At 43.2% G+C, this 24,280-nt stretch overlaps 1 protein-coding gene across 1 annotated transcript in view; it reads left to right on the top strand.

Moving 5' to 3' along the window:
- Positions 1-24,280, top strand: part of LOC123995065 (mannosyl-oligosaccharide 1,2-alpha-mannosidase IA-like) — a 165,074-nt gene that overhangs the window by 107,043 nt on the left and 33,751 nt on the right. The window contains exon 5 of the mRNA XM_046298356.1: positions 12,999-13,093. Within this exon, the coding sequence (XP_046154312.1) occupies positions 12,999-13,093 (95 nt within the window). The remainder of the gene's footprint in view (positions 1-12,998; positions 13,094-24,280) is intronic.

Genomic DNA, 24,280 nt, shown 5'->3' on the forward strand with positions numbered 1-24,280 from the left:
CTCCCGCTTGCTAGCGTAGTAACGACTACCTAGCGGCTTCCTTGTTTTATCTATGACTGTTCACTGATCACTTGGCTACATAGCTGATGCCTGCTGGACTGTTAATTAATCACAGTTCTCCATTTGGTTTATTTGGTTTATCTGTCGGCCCCAGCCTCGAACTCAGGCTGTGTGTGTAGTTAACTGACCCTCTCTGCCCCTTCATCACCATTTTACCTGTTGTTGCTGTCTTAGCAGATTAGCTGTTGTTGTCTTAGCTAGCTCTCCCAATCAATACCTGTGATTGCTTTATGTCTCTCTCTGTCAATATGCCTTGTATACTGTTGTTTAGGATGGTTATTGTTGTTTTAGTTCACTGCGGTGCCCCTAGTTCCACTCAACATGCCTCAGATACCTCTTTTGTTCCACCTCCCACACATGTGGTGACCTCACCCAGCATAACTAGTGCGTCCAGAGATGCAACCTCTTATCGTCACTCAATGCCTAGGTTTACCTCCACTGTACCCGCACCCTACCATACCCTTGTCTGTACATTATGCCCTGAGTCTATCCTACCAAAATCTGCTCCTTTTATTATAGCCTTTAGCCGTACCCCCATCCTGCTCCTCCTCTGTTCCTCGGGTGATGTATAGGTTAACCCAGGCCCTGCGTGAACCCAGGTGCTCTCATTTGTTGACTTCTGTAACCAAATAAAATCTTGGTTTCATGAATGTTAACATCAGAAGCCTCCTCCCTAAGTTTGTTTTACTCACTGCTTTAGCACACTCCGCCAACCCTGATGTCCTTGCCCTGTCTGAATCCTGGTTTAGGAAGGCCACCAAACATTCTGTGATTTCCATCCCCAACTACATTTTCCATCAAGATAGAAGTGCCAAAGGGGGAGGAGTTGCAATCTACTGCAGAGAGAGCCTGCAGAGTTCTGTCATATTTTCCAGGTCTATGCCCAAACAGTTCAAGATTCTAATTTTAAAAATGTATCTCACCTTTGAAATAAGTCCCTCACTATTGCCACCTGTTATAGACCCTCCTCAGCTCCCAACTGTGCCCTGGACACCATATGTGAATTGAACTCTGTCTTCAGAGTTCGTTCTGTTAGGTGACCTAAACTGGGATATGCTTAACACCCCAGCAGTCCTACAATCTAAGATAGATGCCCTCAATCTCACACAAATTATCTAGGAACCCACCTGGTACAACCCTAAATCTGTAAACATGGGCACCCTCATAGATATCATCCGGACAACCTTGCCATCTAAATACACCTCTGCTGTCTCAGCGATCACTGCCTCATTGCCTGCATCCGCAATGGGTCCGCGGTCAAATGACCACCCCTCATCACTGTCAAACGCTCCCTAAAACACTTCTGCAAGCAGGCCTTTCTAATCGACCTGGCCCGAAATATTGACCTCATCCCGTCAGTCGAGGATTCCTAGTCGTTCTTTAAAAGTAATTTCCTCACCATCTTAAATAAGCATGCCCCTTTCAAAAAAGGCCCTTGGTTCACTCCAGATCTGACTGCCCTCGACCAGCACAAAAGCATCCTGTAGCGGACTGGGCTAGCATCGAATAGTCCCCGCGATATGCAACTTTTCAGGGAAGTCGGGATCCGATACACGCAGTCAGTTAGGAAAGCAAAGGCTAGCTTTTTCAAACAGAAATTTGCATCCTGTAGATCTAACTCCAAAAAGTTTTGGGACACTGTAAAGTCCATGGAGAATAAGAGCACCTCCTCCCAGCTGTCCACTGCACTGAGGCTAGGAAACACTGTCACTACTGATGAATTTCAATAAGCATTACTCTACAGCTGGCCATGCTTTCCTCCTGGCTACCCCAACCCCGGCCAACAGCTCCGCACCCCCCGCTGCTACTTGCCCAAGCCTCCCCAGCTTATCCTTCACCCAAATCCAGATAGCAGATGTTCTGAAAGAACTGCAAAACCTGGACCCGTACAAATAAGCTGGGCTAGACAATCTGGACCCTCTCTTTCTAAAATGATCCGCTGCCATTGTTGCAACTCCTATTACCAGTCTGTTCAACCTCTTTCATTATCGCCCGAGATCCCTAAAAGTTGAAAAGCTGCCACGGTCATCCCCTTCTTCAAACGGGGTGACACTCTAGACCCAAACTGTTATAGACTTATATCCATCCTGCCCTGCCTTTCTAAAGTCTTTGAAAGCCAAGTCAACAAACAGGTCACTGACCATCTCGAATCCTGGTCACGGGTGCACCTCAGCCACGCTCAAGGTACTAAATAATATCATAACCGTCATCGATAAAAGACAGTACTGGGCAGCCGTCGTCATCGACCTTTCCAAGGCTTTCGACTCTGTCAATCACCGTATTCTTATCGGCAGATTCGACATCCTTAGTTTCTCAAATGACTGCCTTGCCTGGTTCACCAACTATTTCTCAGATAGAGTTCAGTGTGTCAAATCGGAGGGCCTGTTGTCCAGACCTCTGGCAGTCTCTATGGGGGTGCACAGGGTTCAATTCTCGGGCCGACTCTTTTCTTTGTATATATCAACGATGTCGCTCTTGCTGCGGGTGATTCCCTGATCCACCTCTACGCGGACGACACCATTCTGTATACATCTGTCCCTTCTTTGGACACTGTGTTAACAAACCTCCAAACGAGCTTCAATGCCATACAACACTCCTTCCGTGGCCTCCAACTGCTTTTAAACGCAAGTAAAACTAAATGCATGCTTTTCAATCGATCACTGCCCACACCCTCCCGCCCGACTAGCATCACTACTCTGGATGGTTCTGATATGTGGACAACTACAAATACCTAGGTGTCTGGCTAGACTGTAAACTCTCCTTCCAGAGTCATATTAAACATCTCCAATCCTAAATTAAATCTACACTCAGCTTCCTATTTCGCAACAAAGCCTCCTTCACTCACATTGCCAAACATACCCTCGTAAAACTGACTATCCTACCGATCCTCAACTTCGGCAATGTCATTTACAAAATAGCCTCCAATACTCTACTCAGCAAATTGGATGCAGTCTATTACAGTGCCGTCCTTTTGGTCACCAAAGCCCCATATACCACCCACCACTGCGCCCTGTATGCTCTCGTGTGCTGGCCCTCACTACATATTCGTCGTCAGAACCACTGGCTCCAGGTCATCTATAAGTCTTTGCTAGGTAAAGCTCTACCTTATCTCAGCTCACTGGTCACCATAACATAAAGCACCTGTAGCATGCGCTCCAGCAGGTATATCTCACTGGTCATCCCCAAAGCCAACACCTCCTTTTTCTGCCTATCCTTCCAGTTCTCTGCTGCCAATGACTGGAATGAATTGCAAAAATCGCCGAAGTTGGAGACTTATCTCCCTCACTAACTTTAAGGATCACCTATCTGAGCAGCTTACCAATCGCATCTGTAAATAGCCCATCCAATCTACCTACCTCATCCCCATATTGTTTTATTGACTTTTTTTGCTCTTTTGCACACCAGTACTTCTACTTGCACATCATCTGCACATCTAGCACTCCAGTGTTAATTTGCTAAATTGTAATTACTTCACTACTATGGCCTATTTATTGCCTTACCTCCTCACGCTATTTGCACACACTGTATATAGACTTTTTCTATTGTGTTATTGACTGTATGTTTGTTTATTCCATGTGTAACTCTGTTTTTGTCGCACTGCTTTGCTTGATCTTGGCCAGGTTGCAGTTGTAAATGGGAACCTGTTCTCAATTGGCCTACCTGGTTAAATAAAGGTGAAATAAAAAAGATATATATATATTTTGCCAAGCTCATTAGTCATATAGAAGGATTTATTCCTTTGAAATAACTTCTTATATTGGCTTAGGGCCTGTTGGTATATGATATGTGTTTTTGGTTTGATGAAACTCTTAGTTGTCTTGCAATGGAACATTAATTGTCAATCCATTTTTCCTTTTGAAGTTATCTTTTTTGATGTTCCCTTTTTCCACCTTTTTTTAGATTCGATTTTCTAGCCAGTTTTAGAAATATATCAATCAATTCACAGGGGTTAAAGTTGCCCGTTAATGCGACGGAGTTCTGTCATGTGGGTTCTGGAGAGCTCGTTTTTGAGATCAGTGTAGATCCGTAGTAAGAATATCTGGGGGTGTGTACTGACCTGACATGCATGATTGTTGATGACACACCAATGTTGAGATGAAGGGAATTAAATAGTCTTTATTTCATTTGTGGGTCTAATCCTGGATGCTGATTGGTTAAAACCACATTTCAGACTGTCTATTTCACAAGTTACCACCAGCTAAAGCTATGATGTTGAAATGCCTATTTACTCTGTTCCATCTGACTGCGCAATTCACAGTCTCATCAGCCCAGCCAGACAATTTATCAACTTGATCTCCACTGTAAAAAGCATCGAGACATTATCTCATGTTTCTTTTAGACTAGCAATTGGTTTGCAATAGCAGAAATTTGTATAAACCTCGTTGTCCGTCTCTGACATTTGCACCATTGTTACAATATTGAAATTCGATCTCCAGCTGTCCCATAGTAATGAAAGTGTAGGGGTCGGGACAAGACAGACAGGCAGGCAGATTTTCTCAGCCAGTCAAAATCATGAATCGGCATCATTTCATGGATGTGTACACAGAGATGTCAATAGAAAACAGTTCAAACAAATGCAGCTAGTCTTTCCAGCATCAGTTTGAAGTAATTTTTTTATGTGTTGTTGGCTAGCTCCTCTGAACAACAGTGTCCTGAGTAGAGAGCACATTTTCTATGCCAGGTGAAATCGAACATCATTAGCTAACTTTTATGGATGTATTCAAATAAATGTCACTAGAAAACCGCTTAAACAAATGCTAATGAAGACTGGGTTCCAGCTCTTTAGGCCAAAGGCAGATAACCCCAGACTTTGTATATTCCAGGATTAGATAGTAAAAGCTTTATGTTCCATGGTGTCTAGTGTTGTTTTCGTGTGGTTTAGGCTCGGACCATTACAGTAGGTGTGAGCCGTGTTGAGCACCTGATACATAACGCTTAGGTCGCAGGATGGGACTCTGTCTCGCTCGTCTGTCTGTCTCTCTCTTGTCTAGTTCTGGCATTTAGGTCTCTCTCACTCTGACTCTCATGCTGCCTTAAGAGTGCTTATAGACCATAATCTGAAAACCTTGTTGGATTGCAGTGATCTTAAGCCACACACCTGGGCCCTGGTCAGTTAATAGGCTGAGGCAGAGGTTGAAGTGCCCTTTTGGTCTTTACGCTAGATGGTCTTTACGGTAGATGGGGGAAATGTTTGCTTCTCAGCTAAGGAGGCCAAGGCTATCAGCTCTCGTCTCAGATAGTCCATTCCACTGCCTATATGTCAGAGCTGTCAATGGAACTCACTTGTGGCAAAGAAGTCAGTTTTCCTGCACCTGGTCTGACCTTTAAGACTCCTGGTGTTTGAGTAGAGACGGACGGACGGACGGACGATCTAGGTCTCTTAATTTGGGTTTACTGCTGCCCCTCAGAATCTCTCTTTACTTTTCTCGTGTACTTTCTCTCTTTCCCTATGGCATTTTATCCCTCCTTACCTCCCACAAAATCCACTTCTCACTAGCCCTCTCCCTCCCTCTCTCCCTCACTGCTGTGGATTCTTAGCTGTAATAAGTGCTGCGGCCCACAGTGCTGACTTAAGATAAATCCCTCCAAATGACTGTGGTAATTGCCTTGAAGTGCCCTTTCACAATGTCTCCCCCTGCACCCAGGACATGATCTATTGTGGCTAGCTCCGTTAATGTCAGCATAGCAGAGAGGCACAAACTACAAACGACACCTAGTAATTGTAAAGCACAGGCACGCCATTCCTCTAAAAAATACTTATTGGGGTGTAGTGGGGGAGTGGGGTTCTCTCTTTCGCTGCTTAATAGTTCATTAAGGAATGGAGAAAGGTCTGAGTCGTCATTTTAGATGTGAGGTGAGAGATCTTCAGGCTCTCTTTGCTAATATAAAAAGCTGCTCCTCAGCAGCACATTAAAGGAAGGGGCACAACCCCTGATCTCAAAGACTTCAGTTTGTTACTTTTCAATCATCAGGTTGAAAATGCCAGGGACGCCAGGTGAGTTCTCTCACTGGCACTGCCCAATCGATGGCCTAATCAATCTTTTAAGTGCTTAGGCACAGCAAAAAGCCCCAGGGGACTCCTTTCTGAAGTCACAGTTTAGCGTTGAACTTTCAGCAAGAAATGATTTCTCAATTAGTCGGAAAGTCCCGGTTCCGTCGAGAGGCCTGTTTGAATGGTGTTGTTCTCCTCGGTCTTTATGGAGGACAGCGCTGCTACGAGTCCCTCACTCAGGTGGAAATGAACTGGGAGAGTGCACTCTGGTAAACGGTGTGCTGGGTTTCATTCCCTAATGCAATTTGACCTCCCCTGTCCTGCCTGGTGTTTTGTGCAGCTCACCACAATTAGATCGGACAAAAGCTGCTCTCTCCCAGCAATTAATATCTCAGGCCCCTTTCAGGCTTTAGCCTGCTGAGTGCAGGGTGGCATCTTAAGAGGGTCAGACCACTCTGTCTGATGAGCTGATGAGAGATCCAGTCTGGATACAATGCTATTGTCTAGTCACTGTCATCCTCAACAGACGCCTGTGCAGACATCTGCAGGACTGTGCTCATGCCAATGGAGATCTCAGATTTAAAAATCTATCATAATATCACCACAGCCACCCGAGTATCTATCTGTATTTGATATTGTATTATGTGATATTAATCCACAACGGCTACAGTAGAAGCAGGTACAGTCAGTTCTCAGATCTGACCTATGGTTCAGTAGCCACGTTGAAGTGAATTTCCATGGTGCCGTGTTCAGTCCTGTTGTTGACCTGTGATGTGTGCTCCCTGGAGAGTCATGGCAAGGTATTGGAGATCCCATCCCAGAGCCCCCCCAGTCCCTCCCTGACACTTTATCCAGGTATAGCTGGGGTGGGGGCTCTGGGCTGATCTATCGGAGGCACCAGATCCCTGTCACAGACACGTGGAGTAATTTGGGCTGTGTCCCGCGAGGCGGCCCAGTCACCCCTGGTCAGGCACGGTAATTCATCTTATTTAGTGGCATGTCCAGCCTTCCTCCCCACAGCCCCAAAGCACAGGACCCGTTAGCCTGGCTCCCAGTGACAGGCACATAGCCCTGTTGTACACACACACACACACACACGCATCACACACACGCATCACACACACACAGCATCACAGCATCACACACACACTTACCCTCGCCCATTATGTCTCTCTCTCTGTGTGCTCGGTGGCTATGTCCTTATTCCCTAGCTCTAAATGTCTTGGTAGAGGACGAATATAATGGCTCCTATTGCAGAAAGAAGTTGTGTGCAAGTTGAAAGTAGTGAAACCAGACATCTCCCTGTTTTCAGAACTACAACCACTTCTTCCTTCCTTGTCTACTCTGACCTGAACCGTCCAAATGAGTCTGGCGTTATCCACGTTCAGTGTCAGGAAACCCGCAAAAACCGCCGTTGCTGTTTATCATCTGTATAACACATGTCTGAGTTCTACTTCATAGCATAGCCTCTCACATCAGTGATAAATCATTATCCAAACTCACTGGAGTGTGTTTGGAATATGATTATCATCATCAATATTTGCTAATGTTATCTGCCGTCCATCTCGCCTGGCCAGGTTGTTTGGTGGTGCAGATCATTTGATTGCTTTGTAAACCTTGTTGACAGTTTGCTTGATGACTCTAGGTGGTGCTGTAGTTAATTTATTCCCCAGCGTCCTGGCATTATTAAAGGCATTAATCACACCAATTGGATGAGACGTAGCTATGCAGGATATCTCCATTTATGACCTGTGTACAGCATATATGCCAAACCTGGTGGGATGGAATTATTTGTGGGTGTCCCCTACATACGTTGCGGGGGCTCCAGATTACTTTCAGAATCTGCTCAGAAACGAGCTATAAATGTCCAATGTAATAACACGGATCCTGGAGGCGACAGACTAACTCAATGGTGAATGAGTGAGGTAGACAGCCCACGTCTCATCGCAGAGGGGACAGCAGTGGGCAGAAGGAACAGCGCTGTGGATTTAGTAGAACAGGTTAACAGGTGACCTTGTCCAGAGACTCCAAGGACACGGCGGGAGACAAAGTAATTATTTGGTGGCTGACGCACACAGACCGAGCTGTGTTGTTTGAGTACGACACAAGTCTCAGTGGGCATCCGGTAACACAATGAGCTGAAAGCAACCTCGCCACTTGATGTCATGTAGCACCGCCCCGTATTGACATGGCTACCAAATGCCTCTTTTGAAAGTTTGCCAGCACCCGTCTAAGCTCTTACTCTTTACATATCCATCAACCTCCACTTTTTGAACATACCAAATTCAATTACTTTCAAGACATCGGCTCTTGCTCTACGACACTAATATTTGACAAGTTGCGTTTTTACCCTTTTCATTCGTGTCCCCTCAGAGCAGGCAGCTCATGGTGAGACATTCTCCATTATGGAGTGGCTGGTACCCAGTGGGGCATTCTTTAAAGCTGCTACCCTTTCTCCTTCATTATCTGAAATAAGCCATTTTACTACTTCATAGAGGAGAGAATATCTTTTCACATCAATTGGATTAGCAGGAAGCCGTGTGGCACAGGTCCCTGGAATGGCTGTGCTTCCACAAACCTCACCTATCTGTTGCATGTGACAATTATTTTATTTTTTTAATGGTCATTTATTTAACCCGATAAGTCAATCGAGAACCAATTGTCATTTACAATAATCACCTGGCCTAGAGGCATAACATTGCAACAGTGAACAGGACAACACAATACCATAAAAAAAATCAAACATACACTATACAGAGGAAAGGTACAAATTCACCAAATATACAACACTAAGAAATATTCAGTGTGTTAGAGCAGGAAAGGTCAAGGCAACACAGAAGACTTAATAATCAGCAGGTACATTGATCAGATAGCAGCTCACTTAATGTTTCTGAAGGAGTGTGGAGGGATGAATATGTCAAGTTTGAGGGTCTTTTGCAGCCTGTTCCAGTCAGCGGAAAACTGGAATGAATGACGGAAAACTGGAATGAATGACGGCCAAAGGAATGAATGACGGCCAAAGGAATGAATGACGGAAAACTGGAATGAATGACGGCCAAAGGAATGAATGACGGCCAAAGGAATGAATGACGGCCAAAGGAATGAATGACGGCCAAAGGAAGTGCGAACTTTGGGAATGACCAGTGTGATACATCTACCAGAGCGCAGGTTGCTATTGGTAGTGGAGATGTTGAGGAGTGAGCTGAGGTAGATGATGGACTTAATAAATTAGTGCCAGTGAGTCTGGCATCGTGTATGTAACAAGGGCCAGTTGACCAGGGTGTAAAGGTCACGGTGATGAGTGTTGAAGTGGTAACAAAGTGGATGGCAGTGTGGCAAATGACATCTATCTTTTTTCGGGGCAAGACTGTAAATTACATCGCCATAGTTCCGAATGGTCATTTTTACAAGGGTGTACTTGGCAGAGTGGGTGAAGGATGCTTTGTTGCGGTACTGAAGGTGGTTGATGTGGGTATGGAATGAGTGAGCATTCCATCCATATACCAATAAAACATAGTCTTGGTTATTTCTTTATTGATGCTGCTTGCAGACGTCTCCGCGCCTTCTGTTCTTCACAGCCGCACACAACCTGCTCTGGCGGCTCTATGTCACATTAGAACTATACTGAACAGAAATGTAAATGCATCATGTAAAGTGTTGGTCCCATTTTTCGCGAGCTGAAATTAAAGATCCCAGAATTGTTTCAAACACATCCCCCAAAAAGTTTTTATTTTAAATGTTGTGCACAAATTGTTTACGTACCTGTTAGTGAGCATTTCTCCTTTGCCAAGATAATCCATCCACCTGACAGGTGTGACCTATCAAGAAGCTGATTAAACAGCATGATCATTACACAGGTGCACCTTGTGTTGGGGACAATGAAAGGCCATTCTAAAATGTGCAGTTTTGTCACATAACAAAATGTCACAATGTCAAGTTCTGAGGAAGTGTGCAGTTGGCATGCTGGCTGCAGGAATGTCCACCAGAGCTGTTGCCAGAGAATTGAATGTTCATGTCTCTACCATAAGCCACCTCAAGTCATTTTAGAGAATTTGGCAGTGCGTCCAACTGGCCTCACAACCGCAGACCATGTGTAACTATGCCAACCCAGGGCCTCCACATCTGGCTTCTTCACCTGCGAGATCATCTGAGGGGTGCTGAAGAGTATTTCTGTCTTTAATAATGATTGGCTGTGCCTGGCTCCCCAGTGGGTGGACCTGGCTCCCAAGTGGGTGGGCCTATGCCATCCCAGGTCCACCCATGGCTGCGGCCCTGCCTGGTCATGTGAAATCTATAGATTAGTGCCTAATTTATGTATTTAAATCGACTGATTTCCTTCTATGAACTGTAACTCAGTAAGATCTTTGAAATGGTTTGTTGCTTTTATATTTTTTGTTCAGTGTGGTATATGAACATGTGCTGGTGGAGCATTGATAGAATACACAGATATGATCATGTCTACAGCTTTGTTATCTCTGTTTGTTACAGTAGCTCTTGCGACTAAATTTAGCATTCTTATATGCTGGATTTAGCTGCACCCAAAGCACTTTATCTCAGAGCCGAAGTGTCTGCATGAAATTCTAATTATTGACTGGGGCATCTTCAATCCACACTGTGAGTGCATTCACAGAAACTCTGGGGACTTCATAGGGAATGTATTTATTCTACATTTAGTATTCCTATTTCCTACGGTACAGAATCCTCTCAGGACTCGGACGTTAAGATGTGTATGTGCCTTTCATATCCTACCTGTCATTGTATATTGGTGTCATTGTATATAATTTAATGTAAAGTGCTGGTGACATTTCCCTGCCCCTGATGTGATCTCCACGGGTTGATAGATGTACAGTGCATTACTGAACAGAAAGTGCTGGTGACATTTCCCTGCCCCTGATGTGATCTCCACGGGTTGATAGATGTACAGTGCATTCGGAAAGTATTCAGACCCCTTGACCTTTTCCACATTTTGTTTACGTTACATCAAATCTTTGACATTTTTGCACATTTGTTAAAAATAACTATTACATTTACATAAGTATTCAGACCCTTTACTCAGTACTTTATTGAAGCACCTTTGGCTGCAATTACAGCCTCGAGTCTTCTTGAGTATGATGCTACAAGCTTGGCACACCTGGATTTGGGGAGTTTCTCCCATTCTTCTCTGCAAATCCTCTCAAGCTCTGTCATGTTGGATGGGGAGCGTCGCTGCACTGCTATATTCAAGTCTCTCCAGAGATGTTCAATTGGGTTCAAGTCCTTGCTCTGGCTGGGCCACTCAAAGACATTCAGAGACTTGTCCGAAGCCACTCCTGCGGTCTCTTGGCTGTGTGCTTGTGGTTGTTGTCTTGTTGGAAGGTGGACCTTTGCTCCAGTCTGCGGTCCTGAGTGCTCTGAAGCAGATTTCATCAAGGATCTCTCTACCTTGCTCCGTTCAACTTTCACTCGATCCTGACTAGTCTCCCAGGCCTTGCCGCTGAAAAACATCCCCTCAGCATCCAAAGGGATGGTGCCAGGTTTCCTCCAGACATTTTTTTTATATTTTTTATTTATTTATTTAACCTTTATTTAACTAGGCAAGTCAGTTTAGAACAAATTCTTATTTTCAATGACGGCCTAGGAACAGTGGGTTAATTGCCTGTTCAGGGGCAGAACGACAGAATTGTACCTTGTCAGCGCGGGGATTTGAACTTGCAACCTTCTGGTTACTAGTCCAACGCTCTAACCGCCCCACATGACGGTTGGTATTTAGGCCAAAGAGTTCAATCTTGGTTTAATCAGACCAGAGAATCTTTTCTCTCATGGTCTGAGAGTCCTTTAGGTGCCTTTTGGCAAATCCAAGTGGGCTGTCATATGCCTTTTACTTAGGAGTGGCTTCCGTCTGGCCACTCTACCATAAAGGCCTGATATGGTGGAGTGCTGCAGAGATGGTTTTCCTTCTGGAAGGTTCTCCCATCTCCACAGAGGAGCTCTGTCAGTGACCATCAGGTTCTTGGTCACCTTCCTGACCAAGGCCCTTGTCCTCCGATTGCAGAGATTGGTTGGTGGGGCAGCTCTAGGAAGGTTCTTGGTGGTTCCAAACTTCTTCCATTTAAGAATGATGGAGGCCATTGTGTTCTTGGGGACCTTCAATGCCGCAGAATTGTTTTGGTAGCCTTCCCCAGATCTATTCCTTGACACGTTCCTGTCTCGGAACTCTATGGACAATTCCTTCGACCTCGTTGCTTGGTTTTTGCTCTGACATGCCCTGTCACCTGTAACACCTTCTATAGACACGTGTGTGTGCCTTTCCAAATCATGTCTAATCAATTGAATTTAACACAGGTTGACTCCAATCAAGTTGTAGAAACATCACAAAGATGATCAGGAAACAGGATGCACCCAAGGTCAATTTTGAGTCTCATAGCAAAGGGTCTGAATACTTATGTAAATAAGGTATTTATGTTTTTGTCATTATGGGATATTTTGTGTAGATTGATTAGGGGGGAAATGATTTAATCAATTTTAGAAAAAGGCTGTAACAAAACAAAATGTGGAGGGATGGTGTGAGGCAGCACAGCGTTGTGGAGCTAAGTACAGTACAGGATGGGAAGGATAGCCTCAGACCTGCCACGCTCCGCTCTTATCTGATTGGCTTTTATCAGCCTGCTGCCGGATGTAGTCCTAAACACTCTTGCTCTGTCTCCCTCTTCCTGTCGCTCTATCTCTCGCTCCCTCTCTCCCCCTCCCCCTCTCTCACAAATCAGGAAACAGCCTCTCATTTCCAACAGGAAGAAGGGCAACACTGCATGTGAGATAAAATGCCCATGTGACAGGAAGAGTTAACCCTAACCCATTGTCCATGGATCAGCGCCTTGTCACCACGTCTCCGACATTAGACAAGATTGACAGAAAGACGGGGGTAGATTGGGTTGCTGATACATCTCTCTTCTCTCTGTTTGTTCGGTAGGTGTTCAGGAAGAAGGCCATACAACTGGGAGAGAAGCTGTTGCCTGCATTCAAAACACCCACAGGCATCCCCTGGGCCCTCCTAAACCTGAAGAGGTGAGTCCTGCACTCAAACATCACCATTCTGTCGGTCTCTGTCTGTTTTATATACACACTGTACAGTCAGCCCACGGCTTCAAATATATCATTCACTATTTCCAATGCTGGAGCATCACTCAAATCAGAAGAGGTCAATACCTTGAACCTGGACCTGTACAGACATACATTGTACACCCACTAGGCAGCTTAAAATAGCTCACTCACTCCTCCCTTGCATCAGTCGTCCTTGTACTCTATTCACAGGCGTAAAGACCCAAAGCCTTCAATGATTTCACTCTCCCCTCTGTTTCCCTCAGTTACGTTAACTTCACAGACTATTGCAAATACTTCTCCCTCTCCACAGCTTTGAAGTATTCTCTGCTGTGGGTTGATAGCATCGTGGTTGGCACATAAAAGCAGTTGTTTTGGGAAGTGGGGTCTCTGCTTTGTTTTATACTGTCCCCCAAACCACAGAAGTGAGGAATGGTGTCATTATCGATGCTCAAAGCTCTGTTTTGGTAAGCCAGTGTTTTGACTACACACTGTCTGGACCTTGAAACACTTCAGCTGATTTTATGATGCTCTTGCAAACTGAGCCTGCCTCTAGATTGTTATTCTGTCTGCACCTTACTCTGAATGGCCTCTGCCCGGCATCTAGCTGCCGTGGCTTCCTCCCTGGTCCAGAAAGAAACCGCTTCAGAACAATACAGCCCTGAGTCTGACAAGTCAAGGTTTGGCTCGGCTAACCAATCCAAAGTGACCGTTTTTTCTTGAGCAGCCCTCCATGGAAGTCTTGTTCCCTTCGTACCCTCCATCCCTCTCCTTGCCCTTATGATAGCCCCCCTGAGCTGAGGACTGAGTCTAGCCGCCCACATCGCTGAGAACAGGCAGAGGGGGGTACAAGGACAAAAGGGAGGACAGAGGGTGCTCTCGAGGTGGCAAACCTGTTGGATGATTATTATTGGGTTTGGAAATTGTTTTTCATCCGACGCTAACCAACTTGCTGCCCGGTAGGTAAAAGCAGCAGGGGGCCTCAAGGGTGAAGGAAGGGGGGAATAAATAAGGGAGGAGGAGGAGGAAGGAGGGGGGCGTGTAACGCCAGTGGCTTGTCTCAGCCATGAGAATAAACAACCTCTCTGTCCAGTCTGCTTCAGTCTCCTGCAGCCAGTGTAGCGTGCTCTGCCCCATCAGTCCAAGGCCTGCGAGAGTCCTTATATACACACTCAACTCTTCCCTCTCACTGCACAACCCTTGTCACAACCAAGACCAGAGAGGGATTTTTGTCAGGGTCAAATCCACATAGCTTAGCTTTAAAGAAATATCACAAAACCTGAACATGTGGGTGGCTTCGCAGCACTATTACTGTACCAAATGAAAGAAATGTCTATAATAATATAATAATAATAATAATAATAATATAATAATAATAATATAATAATAATATAATAATAATAATATAATAATAATATAATAATAATAATAATAATATAATAATAATAATAATAATATATGCCATTTAGCAGACGCTTTTATCCAAAGCGACTTACAGTCATGTGTGCATACATTCTACGTATGGGTGGTCCCGGGGATCGAACCCACTACCCTGGCGTTACAAGCGCCATGCTCTACCAACTGAGCTACAGAAGGACCACTATAGCTTGATATGTAATATGTTATCTCTTCTCACATAGCTACACACTGTATAATGTTTTTTAATAGCAAGGATAGAGCAACCTGCATTCTTTTCACATTTTTCGCCCAGTGAGACTGCAGCCCAGTTTGTCAGATATTCATTAAAACTCAGGTTGTCATGGAGATGACTGGGTCTGTGTAACAAATTCATTTCTCCCCGCTTATGGCGAATGAAAGGGCTTTCTGCACGCATCGTCACATGGTGGTTGGAGCTACCAGTCTCCTGGAGTTAGAGCCGAGGCCCCAGAAGACCACCGCCTGGCCCTAACCCCACCACTGGCCCCCAGGGGCCTCAACAGATTGGTGTCAATGATGAATTTACCGCGCCACTGAACCATTCTGTAGCTGGCCTAGCTTTTATAGAGCCCACCAGACCTTGACCACAGATGGCATTTCTGATATGGAGATGGTAAGGCATAGGAGTGAATATGCTGGATTTCTTTAGATATGGGAGAAAAATAGGCTTCCCTTAGTATGTAAGTTAATGTATAGCCTGGCATATGTATATTATTTCTGTCTAGAGACTATAAGAAGCAGATTAGCATCAGTTGGGAGCACCATCCACTTAATAGTGAGCTGTGTTAAAAGAGCTCTCCCACTCCTTCTCTCTCATTAACGTGATGACTAACAAGACGAACGCTGTGTGCTGTCAAAAGCCTCTTGGCAGGTTTTGTTTGTGACTCATTTTCTTGTTGGAGGTTATGTCTGGCCAGCCCTCTTCCCTGTGTTTTTCATCTGAACATTTTGTTGGTGCTTGTTTTTAAGAAAGCTCTTAAGAGGGGGAAGTGGTCCCCTTTGGGGAATTCTGAATCTAAACTCACTGCTCTCTCCCTGCATATAGAAAGAGATGACTTGATATTGATCAACAACTTTCCTTCTCGTTTCATCTGTGTGTGTGTTGCTGTGTGTACGTGGATGAGTCTGTGGTCCTCTGTGGCTCAATTGGTAGAGCATGGCGCTTGCAATGCCAGGATAGTGGGTTTGATTCCCTGGACCACCCCTACCATTAATAGGGGGGTTGGTTGATTAGCAACCGTGTGCAACTATGAGTAAAACAAACAGGGTTGGCTTAGATTGTTGAGATTTGTATTCATGTTTTCAACAAATATTGAAGACTTTGTTACAATGAGCACTTGTTGTCTCTTAAATACAGTACATCGTTACAGTTGTTGGTTAGCTAGCTAGCAAATTTTAGCTATGTTAGTATTGACATGAAATCCATCAAAACACCTCAAAACAAGACATGGTATCAAGAACTAGATGAAACTAGCTGAAACGAGCCACTTACGATTCCCCACACGGCAGCTTCTTGTCATTGGCGGTAGCCATCTGGCCGTTCAGAATCATAACAACTCAGTCTTCTGCCCTATTTCAGCATGCGCATTGTTTTCATGACATTGTCGGCTAACCCATCTATACACTCATGACTAAGTTGCTTTGGATAAAAGCGTCTGCTAAATGGCATGAAGACTGATGGTTATTCCCCCCCCCCCATATGGTTCTTATATATAATATATATGCCATTTAGCAGACGCTTTTATCCAAAGCGACTTACAGTCATGTGTGCATACATTCTACGTATGGGTGGTCCCGGGGATCGAACCCACTACCCTGGCGTTACAAGCGCCATGCTCTACCAACTGAGCTACAGAAGGACCACATTCTTCACCTTCCCCTCTTACAAAAGTACAAGGACTCATAACTAGGCTACTACCATGAGCGGTTAAATACATGTATTTGAGCCGTGAATTGTCGACAGCAACAGCGTAACCCAATTCAAAGATGACAGCCACTTTATCTGTAATGAAAGGAGGAATGTTTGGGCTATTTTGGCATCTGCACTTTGTCCTACTTTAAATGGAGGGACGCACTCTCATCCGCTTACATCAGATATGTTAGAACCAGTAACCCACTTTCAGACAGCTACAGGAATTTTCCCTCCACTCTCCAGAGAACAGTTAACGTTAAGCCAAGTGACTTTGAATGTTTTCGAAGACCATTCCCAAGATTTGTAACACTAAGTTTTCATACTTTACATCCTAGTTTACATCGTTTTGTACTTAACTTGAAAACCACGAACCATACTAGCAATCATAATGTTGCAGTCAGAGCAGATCATTTGTGTTCAGCGGTTATGTAGGCCTTAGTCTGTTTTGTAGAAAACATGTTGCAAAACCGAGTATCTGTAGAGGGATGTTCCTACACCTGTAAGCCTATTGACCTGAGAACAACCATACTGGCCTCCAGCCCTTTCCAAAGAGGATGACGTCTATATATAGACCCGCTCTACATCATCAGTCCTCACATAAGATAGAGAACTTCACCTCCAGTAACAGTCATTAACTGATAGAGGCTGCTGGAGTAGATAGCATGCCCTGGCCACGCAGATCAGCTGCCACTTTAGCGCTGCCACTCTGTTAGTGGTTTAATGAGGAAGTGGGTCAGATACAGAGGCTTTTAAAGGCTACTACTTCCAAGCCATTCACATCTAGCAAATGAAGGAAGGATGGTAGGAACCAGGGCTGATTTGGAGAGCAAGAATAGGGAGAAAGACTGGGTCCTTCCTGGCTATCCATGATTGGCTGAGATAATGGAGGGGTCGACAATGCTGACGTTTAGCCCATGCGTTTACGTGTCAATTCTTAAAAGAGATGGGTGAGGCTGAGGCTTAAGAGGGTGTGAACGATGTCGAATGGGCGTAAACAAAGAAGCGCTCTCTAGCAAGTGTGTAAATCTCAAAAAAATGTTTAAGGGCATTTTCTCCTACTTGTCTCCTAAGTGAGACAACACTTTTATCAAGTTTATCAGCAGCATAGCTTTCCCAGAAAAGCAAATCACATAGATTTTACATGATCCCCCATAGAGATATCTGGTTACATTTTACTTGGACCCACGGTGTTACAACCTTGAGCCAGATTGATTCAGAACTGATCTTTGACACTGGGGGAATCCCATGGGAGTATGGTCAAAGCATGCCCCATCCCTTTCTCTCTCTCTCTCTTCAGGTCCATAGACCCTTACCTCTGTCCTTCGTTACCATCTTCTTATCCTCCCTTCTTTGAACGTCCAGATGAACATAGCTATGCATGTCACCATGAGACGGACTGGGTCGACGCTTGGCTCTCATGGGTCATTAAATGAGGCCATTTATTGTTGGTAAATGACCGAGTCATCCTAGTTTGCATGGCTACCGTGGCGAGAGAAGTCCTGTTAAGGTCACAGATGGAGGAATCAGAATGACCAGGGTCCTCCAGTGACCACAGAGTTAGAAAGTCCCTGGCACACAGGCTTGCCAGCTCATTAGCTGCTAATTGATTGTGACCCTGGAACAACAATCTGATTGAGCTTCATCTCTTCTGTTCTCTGCTTGTTTGTATCCCTTTCTTTTCATCCTTCTGCAGTGGAGGAAATGTATTTGTTTTTTGAAAAAAAGTCATTTTCATCTCGGGGTTTTACATTAAAAGAACAGAAGAATAATAATCAAACAAAACAACACCAGAAGGATTAGATCATTTAATTAGCCATTGGAAACATAAGAGGTGTTTTTACTTCTGTGAAACACTGCAAAAACCTTTCATCAAAGAGGCAATGGTAAAATAGTTGTGCTAGATACATGACTAGATTCCTTTTGTGAAATCAAGCACTATCTTAATTCTCCCCTCGAAACAATTTTCTCCTGAAGGTCAAATGGAACATGCATTACTTTTCATGAGACATGATACAGTTTCAAAACCATTGTAGGGTTCTGAGTTTGTGAATGGTAAGGAAGATATTGAGAACAAACAACAAATGCTTGAATCCTAATCAATTCTTTAATTACATCGCCATGGAAGAGGTCGCGCTCAGACGAACACCTTGCCAAGCGGAAGTTTTAAATCACCACATATACAGTCAACTTGCACAACATGTACATTCTTATTGGTCAGTACAGAAACGTCAGGTCAGTTACATATTCACTTTGTGACTTGGTCAACATAACTTCTAGATAATAATGAAGGTCATGTATGCATTGAGACATCTTTTATCTTCTTCATTTTCCATGAGCAGTGCAAAGAGGCTCATACCTTTCCAAGAACCAGTTAACTCGCTCAATCGAGAACATACTAATATTTGATGTGTCCGAACAGATATTGGAGGGAGAAGCATGTTATAGCCATGTAACGTAGATACACGTATAGTAAAACTGTTCCCATCACCATTGAAGCTGTGGAATTGAAACACTACTCTGTGAGCCTGCTTAATGTTTGGGGAGATGGGGGAGACTAGTGGAGGGGGGGGACATTTCCACTCTCCTTGAGGAGTTGACAGTGATGCGATTACAGCTGGTGTCTGCAGTAGGGTTGCAAAGGCAGGATATATTACTTGAAACATTCTAAGTTTACCAGTAAACAACCAGAATTGTTCTATCACAAGACATCTAGTGGCCCTTTTGGCATACTTTAGACTCTCACAGGTGTCTAATTGTCTCTGGGCCTCTGTGGCCTTCTCATATATGAAATAATAAAATGACAAAGCTGTAAAACATTATCCTTAAATATAAATCATCAACTTAGTGAATACCATGGGTGTGTAATATGAGGATTTCGGCATTAAATATTCTTTGTTTTTGTTTTTTTACACACTTTTTTACACCAGCGTCCGCCGCTGCTAAATCGTGTCTGCCGCTCTCAAAAAAGTTTTTTTATTTGATTTGATTTGTTTGTTTAATGTTTTTATAAATCATTTTTGGGATGATAAAACATTGTAAACTTCAAACCACTGAAACCAGATATAAAATATCATGGAGTTATATATTTTTTAAATAAGGTATTCTTTGAGAACTAACAACCACCAGAATAAACACAAGACAGAAGCTAAAATAAAAAATAAAAAATACCATAGCATGTGGCCCACATGGATTGAGTTATAATGTTTGAGTCACTCAGATAGCATAAGAACATGATGTAAGCCATGGCCAAATGTCTGGAATTGCAAGAAACTAGCTTTAAAACTAAATGTTCTCTCCGTCCCATTGCAAAATGTTTAGAAGAGCAGAACATTCGTTTAAAGTAAGTGTCCAGTGAAAATCTCACTTAAAAGTTAATATTCTGGTAACTCTTACCCAAATAATGATGTTGATTTGTCCAACACTTGTATTTGTGTCAAAAGCTTAAATTGGAGAAACAAAAGCCACCTCAAACTTTAAAAAATGCTTGCTATTTCCTCATAGAGTATGATGTAATACTCCTCAAGATGATGAGCTGACCAATCAGTGGTCGACTTCCATTAATGTTTTTAATGCCCGGTATACACCCACACCATTCTGATGTTGGGGTAAGCTCAGACCAGGGCCTAAAATTAACACCCGCCACAAAGGGGTATATTTTAGCATTGGCGGGTAAGAGGTCTATTTCACCGGCGGGTGGTCAGGGCTCCACAGTGTGAGCATTTCACTCACATTTGTGAATAAAAATGTCAAATAAATGCTGCAGTAGCTGTTTTCAAATGATTTCTGCCGTTTTGTTTCATATCTGGTCAATTAATTGCACAAGGTCAAAGAACTATGAATCTTATAACCTATCCTACCTTGCAAAGCAACACTGCCTGGCTGGGGGCTGTGCGCACATGAAGTGTTGAGTGAAAGATACATTTTTTTTTTAGAAGTGCTCAGCACAGGCATAAAAGTTGGTCCATTTTCCTTGAAACGAAAGTCTACTGAAGTGAGACTTTGTCCTTGTTTCTTTGTTTGCATTGTTTTGTTCACAAGAGAGGTTGTTTTTCAATGTTTTAGTTTCAATTGCTAGGGAAGACTCTTTCACAATCTCACAGGCACAAGCATGACTCAGTCACGTTATTATGGTAACCTCCCGTCCTTAAAGGGGCAGGTGAACATTTTTGTCTAATATTTTGGTTGAAAGACTCAGGTCACAAAAAAATTAATGAAAGGAAGCAATATACTACATTACTTCTTACTAGTAATACATGTATTATTTTAGAAACATTACAAAGCATCCCCGTCCATTTTTGTCAGGTTATTTTTTATTTGTATTTTTGGTGAAAATGTATTGTTTTGCCTGATATAAAAATGAGTGGCTGGTAGATTTTTGGACTGTTGGAAAAGCAAGTGAAGCTAGTTGAGAGAATGCCAAAAGTGTGCAAAGCTGTCATCAAGACAAAGGGTGGCTACTTTAAGGAATCTCAAATATTCATTATTTTTGGATTTGTTTAACACTTTTTTTGGTTACTACATGATTCATAGTTTTGATGTCTTCACTATTCTACAATGTAGAAAATATTACAAATAAAGTAAATCCCTGGAATGAGTAGGTGTGCCAACTTTTGACTGGTGTTATATAGAAATCAAAGACAAATATCTTAAATGAATATGTAACCATCTAAACAACTGGATTAGCACAATAAGCAAAATATATTTTACTTACTGATCTAAAAGTACTTTCTCCTTCCAATCTTTCTTGCGTGCAGGACTCCTCGTGTCACTCTCTCGGTCAATTTCTGCAACTGTAAATTGGACACTGCTGTTAGATTAACAATCATTTAAGCTTTCTGACCATATAAGACACAGGCACTTACTTGTCTGTTGTTTTATTTATTTACCTACTTATTGTTCACCTAATACCTTTTTTTGCGCCATTGGTTAGAGCCTGTAAGTAAGCATTTCACTGTAAGGTCTATCTATGCCTGTTGTATTCGGCACACGTGACAAATGAACTTTGATTTGACATGTCAATGTCCCGGAAAGTTGGCTTTTGTTTACTACGCCATTTTAGTCAAATATCGCATATTGAGCAGCAACTGTCCCAATTTCGGGACACTGATCCAGTAGAGTTATTAACATACTTAATTCCCCATTTTTGGATGGAAAAATATTTCACTCATATTGTAAGAAATTTTAGGTAATATTTAATAGAAATCTGGCAACACAGTTGCATTAAAAGAGCAAAAATGTGTCTCTCTGGCTCAGAGGAGGGCCTCACATTTTGGTCAGAGACCGCGCCATTGGCCACGCTCCCAATTTAAGCATTGACTTGGACTCAGAACATCCAATTTCATTGTTTCTCTATTAAATGTTTTAATTTTGAGTGTGAAAAACCAAAACAATCTCAAATCAGGAAAAATATAACTGAGAACATCATTTGGGAAAATATAAAACATCATTTGGGGAGAAAATCACCGGCTTTATAGGGCCCCCCTTATTTATTAACCAGATATATTGACAGAAAACGGTGCACTTCTCTTGTACACCAAGGACCTAGGGAAGAGTTGCAGGGGAAAAGAGAAGAATGTGCCTATTTGAAAGTTTGAAAAAAATGTGTAGCTTGCTAGAAAAGGCTGGAGACACCTGCTATATAAAAAGAAAAAGTTATTCAGAGCTAAATGACCAACATTACGATAGATTGCTATAGATTGCTGTTAATTACCCAAATTACTGAAGGTTCTGGTGACTTTGGTAAATGACCAGTAGCTTTGCAACCCCAGTCTGCAGGTGTACCAGACAGACAGACAGTCTGGAGGCCTTTCAATGCACTGGAGACAGCAGCACCTCACAGTAGCCCCCTGACCCTCAGCAGCTCTCCAATAGACTCCAAACCCCTTTGGACTGTCGATTACTAACCTCACATAAAATTGTGTCATAGTGTGACTTAAAGTTTCCCTAATATCAACAGTCCATGAAGTGAGACCCAAGTTCAAAAAAGCTATGCGGACTTCCTTTCAGGTGATAGTCTCCAGTCTAAAGTTCTACAGAGGAAGATGTCTCTCATGAATAAACATCTAACTTTGTATTTTTTCATTATTAATGCTAGCATTCAGGTGGGACTGACGTGTGCGCTCTTCTTTAGCATCTTTGTGTTGCTTCACACACCACCTGGCACGCCACGCCACACTAAGATAACACTTACTCCAGACAGTCTCTTCCTGCTTTCTTCCCTTCTTTCCCTCCACTCTTCTCTTGCTCCCGGATCGCCAGAGAGTGTGCTGGCCGATGAACCCTGCCACTGAAGCAGTGCTTCCCCTCTCAGTCCGACACTATGAAATATTTCCTCTGAATCCATTTCCTTGGGATTATCTCCTCTCCGCACCCTCTCCCATCTCCTTTTAATAGTACCATAAGCAAGATAAAGGATTCCCAAATCAAATGTTCCCTGCCGCCGAAGCCTGACATCAGTTTAACTTGACTTAACCTGCCTAAATTCAATTAAATTGGAAATTGTTAGAGGGGGGTGTTTGGTCAGGGACACAGCTGTGTGTGTGTGTGTGTGTGTGTGTGTGTGTGTGTGTGTGTGTGTGTGTGTGTGTGTGTGTGTGTGTGTGTGTGTGTGTGTGTGTGTGTGTGTGTGTGTGTGTGTGTGTGTGTGTGTGTGTGTGTGTGTGTGTGTGTGTGTGTGTGTGTGTGTGTGTGTCCATCATTCCCACACATAGCACAGTGTCATTGATGTTATTTTCATGTTTTTTTATCTGGCCAGAGCCAAACTAGGCCTATATTTTATTCAAGATAAGCTTTCTCAAGATAGCATGTTCCTAGTCCAACATAACTTGTTTTCATTACCCTGGTAGGGATGCTTCGGAGGGATGATCGTTGTAAATGTGCCCTTCCAGAGATGGAGACAAGACATTTTAAAGACGTTACCTTATCATTTATAATGGCATATTTTGAGAGCCAGGGGCACAATAAAATAAATAAAATCATAGCAAGACATTTTAAAGACGTTACCTTATCATTTATAATGGCATATTTTGAGAGCCAGGGGCACAATAAAATAAATAAAATCATAGCAATATGATACAGAAGTGTAGTAATTATTTATTTGATTTACCAATTAGTTTGGTGACATTAGTCACTGGAGTCTTAGTGCTTGTCTTAATCTCCACATTGTGTCGTGAGAAACCTCACTAGCGTCCTTGCCGTGCCATAAATATGATTTATACTGAACAAAAATATGAATGCAGCATGTAAAGTTTTCGTCCCATGTTTCACGAGCTGAAATAAAAGATACCAGACATTTGTCATAGGCACAAAAAGCTTATTGCTCTCCAATTTTGGGCACAAATTAGTTTACATCCCTTTTAGTGAGCATTTCTACTCTGCCAAGATAATCCATCCACATGACAGGTGTGAAATATCAAGCAGCTGATTAAACAGCATGATCATTACACAGGTGCACCTTGTGCTGGGAACGATAAAAGGCCACTCTAAACGGTACAGTTTAGTCACACAACACAATGCCACAGATGACTCCAGGTTTGTAGGAATGGCAATTGGCATGCTGACTGCAGGAATGTCCACCAGAGCTGTTGCCAGAGAATTTAATGTTAATTTCTCAGACCACGTGTAACCACTGAGCCTGGCTCCCCAGTGGGTGGGTCTATGCTCTCCCAGGCCCACCTATGTGAAATCAATAGATTAGGGCCTGATTTTAATTTATTTAAATTGACTGATTTCCTTAACTTTTCTCAGTATATTTTTTTATCTCCCCGGGATAGGAATATAGAGTCAAATGTAATCGAAGGTCGCTG

The sequence above is a fragment of the Oncorhynchus gorbuscha genome, linkage group LG14 (genome assembly GCF_021184085.1).
Source record: "Oncorhynchus gorbuscha isolate QuinsamMale2020 ecotype Even-year linkage group LG14, OgorEven_v1.0, whole genome shotgun sequence".
Taxonomy (NCBI): Eukaryota; Metazoa; Chordata; class Actinopteri; order Salmoniformes; family Salmonidae; genus Oncorhynchus; species Oncorhynchus gorbuscha.